Source organism: Bos indicus x Bos taurus, chromosome 12, assembly GCF_003369695.1.
Source record: "Bos indicus x Bos taurus breed Angus x Brahman F1 hybrid chromosome 12, Bos_hybrid_MaternalHap_v2.0, whole genome shotgun sequence".
NCBI classification, from domain to species: domain Eukaryota; kingdom Metazoa; phylum Chordata; class Mammalia; order Artiodactyla; family Bovidae; genus Bos; species Bos indicus x Bos taurus.
Window position 1 is genome coordinate 71249360 of NC_040087.1, and position 12087 is coordinate 71261446.

The window sequence follows — 12087 nt, forward strand, 5'->3', positions numbered from 1 at the left end:
TGTGATGACCTAGAAGGGAGGGATGGGGGGATGGGAGGTCTAAGAGGGAGGGGATATATGGATACATATAGCTGGTTAAGTTCATTGTACAGCAGAAACTAACACAACAGTGTAAAGCAACTATATCCTAATAAAATTTTTTAAAAACTAAATAAAAATTTAAATATCCTCACAGAAAATGATTGTACAAAGTTTGCTTGTACAAATGCTTATACAAAGATTAACAAAGAATGAGTTATATAAAAATCCACTCATTGAAATTTGGCATTTATTTTATTGATTACTTGATAAGAAACTTGAATCTAACAGCAGTTTAGCTTTAGAATTGGTGGAAAATGAGAGCTTAGAGAAGAATGAAAGGATTCTGTTACACATTCTTATAGGACTGTGGGCTAAGGCAAAATGCCTGTTGATGGAATTCAGGAATTTAAACAGCTTTCAGAATTTAAATAACACTGGTCAGCTGAATGGAAAAAAGTGCTTGGTGGAATATTTATTACAGAAGTCACCCCAACTCTTTAATATTGTGAATTGAAGAGATGTTTAGTAAAAGTGAGGTCGCTCAGTCGTGTCCGACTCCTTGCAATCCCATGGACTGTAACCTACCAGGCTCCTCTGTCCATGGGATTTTCCAGGCAAGAGTAATGGAGTGGGTTGCCATTTCCTTCTCCAGGGGATCTTCCTGACCCAGGGATCGAAGCCAGGTCTCCCGCATTGTAGGCAGACACTTTACTGTCTGAGCCACCGGAAAAGTCCAAGAGATGTTTAGAGGGCTGTTTTAATTTTTATATGCATAGTAGTATTCATTTATGTCATTGATAAAACATAAATTAAATTATTGTATTTATTTACAAATGCTTTGGGGTTCTATCAAACATTTAGTGAGAGATTAATTGTTTGATTAGAACAATTATCTTATGTCAAAATATAATTTGTAGCTTCTTGCAATATACTCTTTAAAGTTATTTGGGCAAAGAATTAGCTACTTTATTTTTAATATTTTAAATTTTTATTACTTTTTATTTCAGTATAGTTGCTCTCCAATATTGTGTTAGTTTCTGCTGTACAGAAAAGTGAACCAATGATACAATATCCTCTCTTTGGATTTCCATTTAGGTCACCATAGAGCTTTGAGTAGTTCCCTGTACAGTAGGTTCTTAAGAAGCTACTTCACATGAAAGTAAATTTCCTTGTAAATTATAGGGAAATGGTAAATCATTTCTCCTGTTCCCTGTTAATTCACATGCTAGTGCCAAGACATACCTCACTTTTTAGATTGTGGGACATGTTGTAAATAGTGTAATTCGAAATGTGGAGAGAAGATCAACTTTTTGTAATTATTAATCTTGTGAGTTTTTATTAGAACTTGTAATTGAACTAGGAAAGCCTAGAATGAAACTGTAGGTAACAGATGATATTTTTCCCCCTCTGTTGTTTCTATTTAGTGAGAGGAAAACATTGATTTTTATATTCTTCTTTATACATGTATTTTGTGGAAAAACTAAAGCTTACAGAATTTACTTTATATATATATTTACATATGTAAAATTGTGTATTCTATATGTATGCAAATTTCTATGTAAACTTTATCTATAGAATAAAATGTACAGTATCTTTATAAACTGCCAACCACGCCTCAGCATCCTTGAGGATAAGACAGAGATCTTGTGCTGATTGATGTTTCTTTATTTCAGGGTTAACTGTATCTACCATCCTTTTTGGCATCACAAGGTCTCTGCTGATATTCTATGCCCTTGCTAATTCTTCACAAACTTTGCACAACAAAATGTTGGAGAGCATTTTGAGAGCTCCAGTATTGTTCTTCAATCAAAATCCAATAGGTAAGTCAGACATGAAGTTTCTCAATGAGTATGTCTTATAAACAGATTTACTGCCTGATTACATTTTCATATTTGAAAATGGAAGATATGCTTGGAAGAAAATCACTGTCCGTGTGTTTTCATTTTCTACCAAAAACTTCATTGATAATTTTTCCTGATAGGAAAAAAATCTGAATATAGGAGTATATAAGCTTTTATTCCAATTTATTCATGTCTGTAAAGATAAATGAACGTTTACTTTGCAGGATGATTTAAGAGTCCATTTGTTCTATATACCCAATATACTATGCAAATGTGTTGAAATGTTTTTGACTAGTTGTTGAAACGCTGGCCGTGTTACATAGTGTCAAGTTAACTAGGAAAGACCTTCTTCCAGGAACATCTCTACAGGAGACAGGCTGTGTGTTTGTTTCTTTCATTGCCCATCCATATCTGGGACCCCAGAGCTCTGGCATGTGCTCATATTTTGAGGTTTACCCGAATGGTAATGGAAGATTAATTAAAATACAAGATCAGTGAAAAATATACATCCTCTTCAATAAAATCAGCCCTCTAGTTTTACAATGGACTTTTGGTTACATTTAAGAGATCTTGTGGTACATAGCAGGAGGATCTTCAATACTAAGTAACAGTGTCCCTGAAGGTTTCCCAGTGGTTGCTTCCTCCACACAGAGGCCTTTGACCTGTCTTGCTTTGGAAGGTAGTCTCGTGACCTGGGTTTCTATGAAGAGTTAGTTCATCACTGTAACCGCCCACTCTCAGTTGGTTAGACTTGTGCTGAAGCCCACACTGGCTTTGTTTTTCCAGATGATGATTGATAGGACCTGTCAAGGCAGGGATGTGACTGGAGAGAGGACAGGAGTTGCCTGGTCATCAACTAGCTGTGTGATCAAGGTCAAAGTAGGTAGATACTACTGGAGGCAAATCTCCAGGAAGGATGTTGTCATGGTTATAAGTATGGACTCTGGAGCCAACTTCTGGGTTCAGTCCTGGTACTAGTTACTAATAGTAATAGCCAGTGACATTTATGTTAATACTTATGTGCAAGTTATTTAATTTCTCTGTGTCTCAATTTTCTTACCTATAAAATGAGGATACTATTCACACACTTACCAATACCTTGACTTTGTGGGCATTAAACAGGTTAATCAGAGAAGGCAATGGCACTCCACTCCAGTACTCTTGCCTGGAAAATCCCATGGATGGAGGGCCTGGTGGGCTGTAGTCCATGGGGTCGCTAAGAGTCCGACACGACTGAGCGACTTCACTTTCACTTTTCACTTTCATGCATTGGAGAAGGAAATGGCAACCCACTCCAGTGTTCTTGCCTGGAGAATCCCAGGGACAGAGGAGCCTGGTGGGCTGCCGTCTGTGGGGTTGCACAGAGTCGGACACAACTGAAGTGACTTAGCAGCAAACAGGTTAATATATTCACAGCATTTAGCACATGGGCAGTACCTAATGAACCTTAGTGAAGATAATGACATGGTGTCTGGAAACTTCCTCTCCTGTGAAATGGGAATAACTGCTGCCCTTCCTGTTTGACAAGGCTATTGTGAGGATTGAATAAGACTATTTAGGGCAGTATCTTATGCAGATTTATTCAACACATGTTGTTTAGTCCAGGCACTATGTGGAGCACAGGATGGTAAGATGCAGAGGCTCACTCAGATCTCATCATGTTATGAAGCCATAGCGAGGAAGTGATTGGAGGAGTCCATGCTATTATGGCTGTGAAGTTGCTCTACTTAGCCTGTTAATGTGAAAGCTACAGTCATAAATTTGGGAGCATTAAATGGGACTGAATTTCTGTTATCACAGCCTCTGAGTGCTCATGACCACAGTTCAACAGTCTGATGATGACCTGTAGGCTTCTCCAGATGCTGATGTATTTATTATTCAAGGATTTGGAACCAAGTTTAAATCTTCAAGATCACTAATCCTAGAGCAGCAGGCATACCAGTGTATATCTTGTCTCCCTATCCTGTGTCTATTATCCAAACTTAATTCCTTCAAGAAATAGAAACCAAATTAAGTACTGCAAAGGTATGCCCAAAGGTTTGGGGGCATCAGTTATTTGCTCTTTTAGTGGTATGCTAAGTTGAACTCTTCCCTGTGTTTATTTTAAAAAGTAGAATTTGTAATAGGTAATTTATGGTGGAATTTGTTTTTGGTATGTGATGACATGAAGAGAAAACCACATATAGTGGTATCATATGTTACTGAGTTCAAGCTCATACTGCTTGCCTTCACAATGCCAATAAATCTTACAGATGTCGTGTTCAAGCAAGAAATAACAACTTTACTTGGAAACCCAGTAGACTGAGAAGATGGCAGACTAATGTCTCAAAATAACCATCTTACTGGGGTCTGGATGCCAGGTTCGTTTATAGAACATAGAGGAGAGGAGGCGAGGAAGTAAAGCCATTGACCTTGCAAAATTGGAGGGGATTTTTTAATTTTTTTCTTTTCTACAGCTATCCAAAGGTGGTGAGAGTCAGATTGTCTCCCTGTGAACTAAAAAAAAAAAGGCTAATTTAGTTTAACCTAAGGCAGAAGGGCAGGGTTCCCTGACAAAAGCAGTGAATAGCTATGGTCAAAGAAACAGATCCAACATTGAGTCAAAATTGGCTTCTCTGTATTACACTTCCTTTAATATGCACCTGCTCTATCTGGGGCCAGTACCCTCTTCTTTCTCATCCTGAGTCTCCTCAGGGTGCACCACCCTTGTAGGGGTGGCTTCAGAGTCTTCATGGCTGCAGAATCCTTTGTTTACTGATGTGACAGGTGCTGTTTTAAATTCACGCTAGATATTTAATAGAAATTAGTTCTCATATTCTAATCTTGAAGCCTTTAGGATAAACTATTGTTGTGGATTCTGAGAAGGAAAATAAAATCAATGATAAGTGATCCTTACTCATTTAGTACTATTTTTGTTTTCCTTCCTATATCCCTCTGATCTTCTTAGATGCTTATTCATAAGTCTATGCTTGTCACACCTGGTACACCTTTGAAAATAAAGACTTATTACCCCAGTAGTAAACTCACAACTTGGAAATGTCATAACTCACAGTTTCCCCAAATGTGAAGTGCTGTGAATGACCTGGAGGGGAAAAAAAAAAAAAAAAAAAAACCTTCAGAGAGGTTATAATTATGTTGATTTAAAGAGTATCATTTGGGAAAATTAATCTTGATACCTAAAGCAAAATTAGTGTAACATTAGGATTAACTTAGGTATTTTGCAACTGTTTATTTAAACTTAGCACTTGGAATGAGTCTTAGATAAGAGGGATCTAAAGGGAGGGAACATTCTGAAATCCACCAACCCTTCTTGACACTGCCACAAGAGTCTCCCGTTCTTTTAAAATTCAGGACTAATTCTCAACTTCCCACCCACTGCCATTTGGTGGTAGTTTTCTTTCTCTTTAGAGATCATCCTATTTTCTCTCTTTTTACACAATCAGCTTATTTCATTTGAATTTGTGATATACTAAATTTGCTGTTCGATGCATGATGCTGGATGCTTGGGGCTGGTGCACTGGGACGGCCCAGACGGATGGTATGGGGAGGGAGGAGGGAGGAGGGTTCGGGATGGGGAACACATGTATACCTGTGGCGGATTCATTTTGATATTTGGCAAAACTAATACAATTATGTAAAGTTTAAAAATAAAATAAAATTGGAAGAATAAAAAAAAAAAAATAAATTTGCTGTTTAATAGTTAAATCATGTCCAACTCTTTTGTGGTCCCATGGAATGTAGTCCACCAGGCTCCTCTGTTCATGGAATTTCCCAGGCAAGAATACTGGAGTGGATTGCCATTCCTTCTCCAGAGGATCTTGACGACCCAGGAATTGAGCTTACACCTCTTTTGTCTCCTGCATTGTCTGGTGGATTCTTCACACCTGAGCCACTAGGGACATCCAATACATTAAATATTTAATACATGTCTTTTTTTTAAGATTTATTTATTTATTTATAGTTGGATTGGGCCTTTGTTGCTGCACACAGGCTTTCTCTACTTACAGCAAGCAGGGCTGCTCTTCATTGTGGTGTTCCCACTTCTCATTGCAGTGGCTTCTCTTGCTGTGGAGCTCAGGCTCTAGGCACAGGGGCTTCAGTAGTTGTGCTGCACAGGCTTAGTTGCTCTGTGACATGTGGGATCTTCCTGGACCAGAGATTGAACCTATACCCTCTGCAATGGGGACACTATACCACCAGGGAAGTCCCTAAATACATATGCTTTAAAATTATTGTTTCAATTTGTTTGTGAATTGTTTCCTGTCTTAGGAAATTAGTAATCTCTCATATCCTGTTCTTGCAGGAAGAATTTTAAATCATTTCTCCAAAGACATTGGGCATATGGATGACTTGCTGCCCCAGACATTTCAAGATTTCATCCAGGTAACATACCATTCCTGTCGAGTTCTCACAGGGAACAGTAGAGTGCCTATTTCTCAAGGTCATTTCAGAGGAGCTGATGGTGGGCTTTTCAGCCTGGTGATGTGTCCTGTTATCTTCAGTAAAGGTCATGGTTGTGAGAGAAAGGCGCGGCTGTGATTGGGAGGCTGAGTTAACATGAGTGACACCTGGGGCAGGAGTGGCTACACAGTCACATCAAAGTTGTTCTGAAGCAGCAACATGCTGGGCAAATGGTTCTTCCTCTGCCTTCCAGGTGTCTGGTGTGGATTCTCTTTACTGTGAGTGCATTTCATAACATAGAAATAATCACCTCTTGTGGAAAGATAACCTAGATGAACTAAATTATGCTTCATATTGGGCTTCCCAGGTGGCTCAGTGGAAAAGAATTTGCCTGCTAGTGCATGAGATGCAAGAGACATGAGTTCGATCCCTGGGACAGGAAAATCCCCTGGAGGAGGAAATAGCAACCCACTCCAGTATTCTTGCCTGGAGAATTTCATGGATAGTGGAAGCCTGTGGGCTACTGCCCATGGAGTCATATAGAGTTGGACATGACTGAGCACTAACCAGATGCATTGTATTACCAAAATATTTACTTACTATTTTATTTGGATAAAACTAGGTGTGGTTGCCTGGAGAATCCCAGGGATGGGGGAGCCTGGTGGGCTGCCGTCTACGGGGTCACACAGAGTCGGACACGACTGAAGCAACCTAGCAGTAGCAGCAGCAGCAGTAGGTGTGGTTACTTACAAAGAAAAGAGTGATAAAAATAAGGTGAAATTTATACTTTTTTTAAAATTTTATTTTATTTTTAAACTTTACATAATTGTTTTAGTTTTGCCAAATATCAAAGACAATGTTGTTGTTGTTTAGTTACTAAATTGTGTCCAACTATTTTGTGACTCCATGGACTATGGCCTGCCAGATTCCTCCATCCATGGTATTTCTCAGGCAAGAGTACTCTAGCGGGATGCCATTTCCTTGCCCAGGAGATCTTACTGACCCAGGGATCAAACCTGTGTCTCCTGTATTGGCAGGTGGATTATTTACCACTGAGCCACCTGGGAACTCCAAGTACAATAGACAGCAGTTACTGAAAGTACAAAGCCTTTAAGCCAGTAATTAAATTCTGGGATCAAGGTCATCTCAGAAAATGTCTTTTGTTTTTGTAGGCAGTTTTTCTTTTCACAAGTTGATTGATGAGAGAGAGAGAGAAAGACCTACAGGAATACCTTCTATCCAGCCTCTGTTTTGTCTATGAACTTGAGATTCTAAAGAATGATGTTGGGTCATCTCAGCTCTCATTTCTTCTTTCGATATTGTTGCTCATGTGGACTATTTTTTTCTGTTTTTTTAATTCTGTCTACTTTTTAGTAGACAGAATTATCAATAAACTCAGATATACAGATGATACCACCCTTATGGCAGAAAGTGAAGAGGAACTAAAAAGCCTCTTGATGAAGGTGAAAGAGGAGAGTGAAAAAGTTGGCTTAAAGCTCAACATTCAGAAAACTAAGATCATGGCATCTGGTCCCATCACTTCATGGCAAATAGATGGGGAAACAGTGGAAACAGTGTCAGACTTTATTTTTTGGGGCCCCAAAATCACTGCAGATAGTGATTGCAGCAATGAAATTAAAAGATGCTTACTCCTTGGAAAGGAAGTTATGACCAACCTCGATAGCATATTAAAAAGCAGAGACATTACTTTGCCAACAAAGGTCCGTCTAGTCAAGGCTGTGGTTTTTCCAGTAGTCTTGTATGGATGTGACAGTTGGACTGTGAAGAAAGCTGAGCACCAAAGAATTGATGCTTTTGAACTGTGGTGTTGGAGAAGACTCTTGAGAGTCCCTTGGACTGCAAGGAGATCCAACCAGTCCATTCTAAAGGAGATCAGTCCTAGGTGTTCTTTGGAAGGAATGACGTTAAAGCTGAAACTCCAGTACTTTGGCCACCTCATGCAAAGAGTTGACTCATTGGAAAAGACTCTGATGCTGGGAGAGATTGGGGGCAGGAGGAGAAGGGGATGACAGAGGATGAGATGGCTGGATGGCATCACCGACTTGATGGACGTGAGTTTGAGTGAACTCTGGGAGTTGGTAATGGACAGAGAGGCCTGGTGTGCTGTGATTCATGGGGTCGCAAAGAGTTGGACATGACTGAATGACTGAACTGAACTGAACTGAACTTTTTAGTGATTAAATCCATGGGGAATTTTCTTTTTCTTTCCAAGTGTTAATTTCAGAAATGAAATGCATTAACAAAAGCTGAGCACAGAATTGCAGGAGTCAATATCTGATTGCAGACAGTGTAGCCTATGGGCACATCTTCCACTGTTACCAATGTGAATTAAGCTGAGATTTGGAGGCAGAGTGCTTTTACTGCAGAGATGTCTGTTTGTTTGTTTGTTTGTTTTTTCTCCTCCGCAAACTTATTTCATAAATGTGTCCTACTGAGTTTAACTACATAATTTATCCCCAGAAATAATTCTTCCCTAAAAACAGTGCTATATTTTAACAGTGATTGTAAATTACTTTGAAAAGATTTTGTGAAAGTCTCTGTTTCTTTGTTAAGGACAAGCTAGGCCAAGGTTGGGTTTCCTCTGTGTGCTTAGTACATGGTTAGTTAGTGGTCATAATCAGAATCATCACATAGTTTTACATGATATATAGAGGGTCAGAGATAGATGCTACCTGATCTCAGTAAGATACAGTCTCAGTAATGAAGAGAGAAAAGTCTAGTCTCACTGATTTCCAATCCCAACTCTGCTCTGTAGTTCAATTATCTTGAAGTTGAAGGTGGAGGCATCCTGCAGGCCATTGGAAATAAGAGTCTGGTGTTACAGGGAGAGGTCTGGGATGAGCATGGAGCCTCTGTGTTCTTCACTGAGCAGGTAGTAGCTGAATCTGTGAAGATGACATGATTGCCCGGCGAGAATGAATGAGAAGGCTCGATACTCAGAGAGAAAGCAGAGAGAAAGGGGAGGAGAGGAGACACACAATGAATAGCAAGGGAGAAAGGAGGAAGTAGATTGAGGAACCAAGGAAGGACAAGACTGTTCAATGCAAATGAGAAGATGAGTCCATGGAAAATTGTTGGTTGATTTTGAATCAGAAGGCTTCTGGTGACCTGAGTAACAGGCTTCAGATGGGAGGAGGCCAGACTGCAAAGGGCTGCAAATCCATTTGGTGTGGAGGGACTTGAGGTGAAGACAGGCTACTCTTGAAAGGAGTTTGAAGTAAAAGAAAGGTCCATCTGGAATGTAGGATGTGAGGATATGTTGCTGGTTGTTTGGATTTTAAGTTTGTGAGTCAGTTGTGTGTGAGGTCGGTGGGGTGGCATTTCCCTCTCTCCCTCATTCTCTTCAACAAACCAAATAGATTTGAGGTTCTGAGGTACAGGTGTGAGTCAGATAGGAAGCCCTCCCCTCGTGGGTCTCCTCCAGTGTCCAAGGGGAGGAAGATATCCAGAAACTCACCCCTTGATGCTTTTGGAATCCCAATTGTGGGAGCTCTGTCAAAAAATAAAGATCATGGCATCTAGTCCCATCAATTCATGGCAAATAGATGGGAAAACAATGTAAACAGTGACAGACTTTATTTTCTTGGGCTCCAAAATCACTGCAGATGGTGACTGCAGCCATGAAATTGAAAGACGATTGCTCCTTGGAAGAAAAGCAATGACAAATCTAGACAGTGAATTAAAAAGCAGAGACATAACTTTGCTGACAGAGGTCCATCTAGTCAAAGCTATGGTTTTTCCCGTAGTCATTTATGGATGTGACTGTTGGACCATAAAGAAAGCTGAGTGCCAAAAAAAACTGATGCTTTTGAACTGTGGTTTGGGGAAGATTCTTGAGAATCTCTTGGACAGCAAGGAGATCAAACCAGTCAATCCTAAAGGAAATCAACCCTGAATATTCATTGGATGGGCTGATGCTGAAACTGAAGCTCTAATACTTTGGCTACCTGAAGTGAAGAGCTGACTTATTGGAAAAGACCCTGATGCTGGGAAAGATTGAGGGCAGGAAGAGAAGGGGATGACAGAGGATGAGATGGTTGAATGCCATCACTGACTCATTGGACATGAGTTTGAGCAAACTCTGCAAGGTAGTGAATGACAGGGAAGCCAGGTGTGCTGTAGTCCATGGGGTCACAAAGATTCAGGTTCAACTTAGTGACTGAACAACAACACTGAGAAAGTCCTTATTATAGTGTTTGGCTCATACAATAAACATCATGAGAACCACCTATAGTTCTATTTCTTAGGATGGGAAAGCATTCCATACTGTTTTAACAAGTCTTTCAAGGAAAGGAGTTTAATACTAACAAAAGAGCTCATTAAAGTTTATCTTTGAAAAGTGTCCTTCATAAGGAGCCCTCTGTATCTGTTTTCACTATTTCAGATGTTTCTACTTGTGATTGGTGTGGTGTCTGTGATGGTGGCTTCGATTCCTCGGATTGCTATATTTGTGATTCCCCTTGGAATCATTTTCTTTGTTCTCTGGTGGTATTTCTTAAGGACATCATGAGATGTGAAATGCCTGGAATCTACAAGTGAGTACCAGGGCTCTCAGGTTGGGATGGCAACGCAGGCTGGCTTCCATTTATGCTGTAATTGACCAGACCCCTGAAATTCCAGAGAGTCTATCTTTTGGAACTTCTCATTAAGTTGACATTATGTAATTGAATGTGATGGCCACTGTTGAGTCAATGTGGTCCTTAAGGCAAATGGACCTGGGAGCAGGTCAACTGCAGCTTTGCATTTTTAGCATAAAGAGGACAAATGTGACCACCATGAGGACAGGTACTGTTTCTGTCTTGTTTACAACATACTGCCTAACACAGAGCATCCACTCTATAAATACTTCCTTAAAAATAAAATATTTCATCATGTTGGAACTAATGTAGAAGGAAAATAGGAGTTTTTCTTCTCCTGGAGTTTTCAGAAATGACAAGGATAGTAAAAGATTAGGAAAAGGAAAGGAGACATTAAGGAAATGTATGTCAGAAGTGACATATTTGAAAAATACATTCATTTACATGTCCAAGTAAGTTGCATCTGTTAAATGTATTGAAAAGATAAATCCTGTTATTTTCAGCTTTGCTCTTTATCATCACCAGTATTTGGAGTGATACCACACTGTTTGTGATCCCTCCTTTCTCAAAACTTCTAATATAAATAATGTTAAAAATATTCCCCTAGGAGGACACAGGCAGGGAATCTGTTCAGTAGGCATTTGGTCTATTCCTCCAATCAGTTTTCTACTTTTAGAATAATGAGGAACAGGGACTTCCCTGGTGGTTCTGTGGATAAGACTCTGTGCTACTACTGCAGGGGTCACAGCTTCAATCCCTGGTTGGGTAATAAGATCCCACACAGCACAGCCAAAAAATAAAAAATAAAACCAGAATAATGGGGGACACATTTTATGATTAATCCTTCTATTCTACAGGTAATCACAGATGATGAAATAATTGAATTTATCTCATTATTAATGTACATATTCTATCAATATTAAAACAAAAAAATAAAAGTAGAATTGTTAAATTTTTTTTTTAAGTTATAAGAACTATGGCCAAAAGATAAGGAAGGAAGATATTTGTACCAGAGACCTCAATCATGAATAATTATTGCAAATTAATACCAACTTAACCTTCTAGAAACCAAGCCAAGAAGAGAAGCAAATTGAGCTGGGTGATTTTTTATATCTACCAAGTAGGAAAAAAAATCTAAGTTCACCCAGTCAAAGGAATTTTTTTCCCTTTATTGTGGCATTTGTGTGCTTTGTTTTTAATAATAAAATGCTTAAGAGGTACTTATT

The 12087-nt window shown here is 39.2% G+C and overlaps 1 protein-coding gene across 1 annotated transcript in view; it reads left to right on the plus strand.

Moving 5' to 3' along the window:
* Positions 1–12087, plus strand: part of LOC113902125 (multidrug resistance-associated protein 4-like) — a 188477-nt gene that overhangs the window by 83674 nt on the left and 92716 nt on the right. The window contains 3 exon segments of the mRNA XM_027557079.1: positions 1695–1841; positions 6166–6245; positions 10669–10819. Of these exon segments, the coding sequence (XP_027412880.1) occupies positions 1695–1841; positions 6166–6245; positions 10669–10819 (378 nt within the window).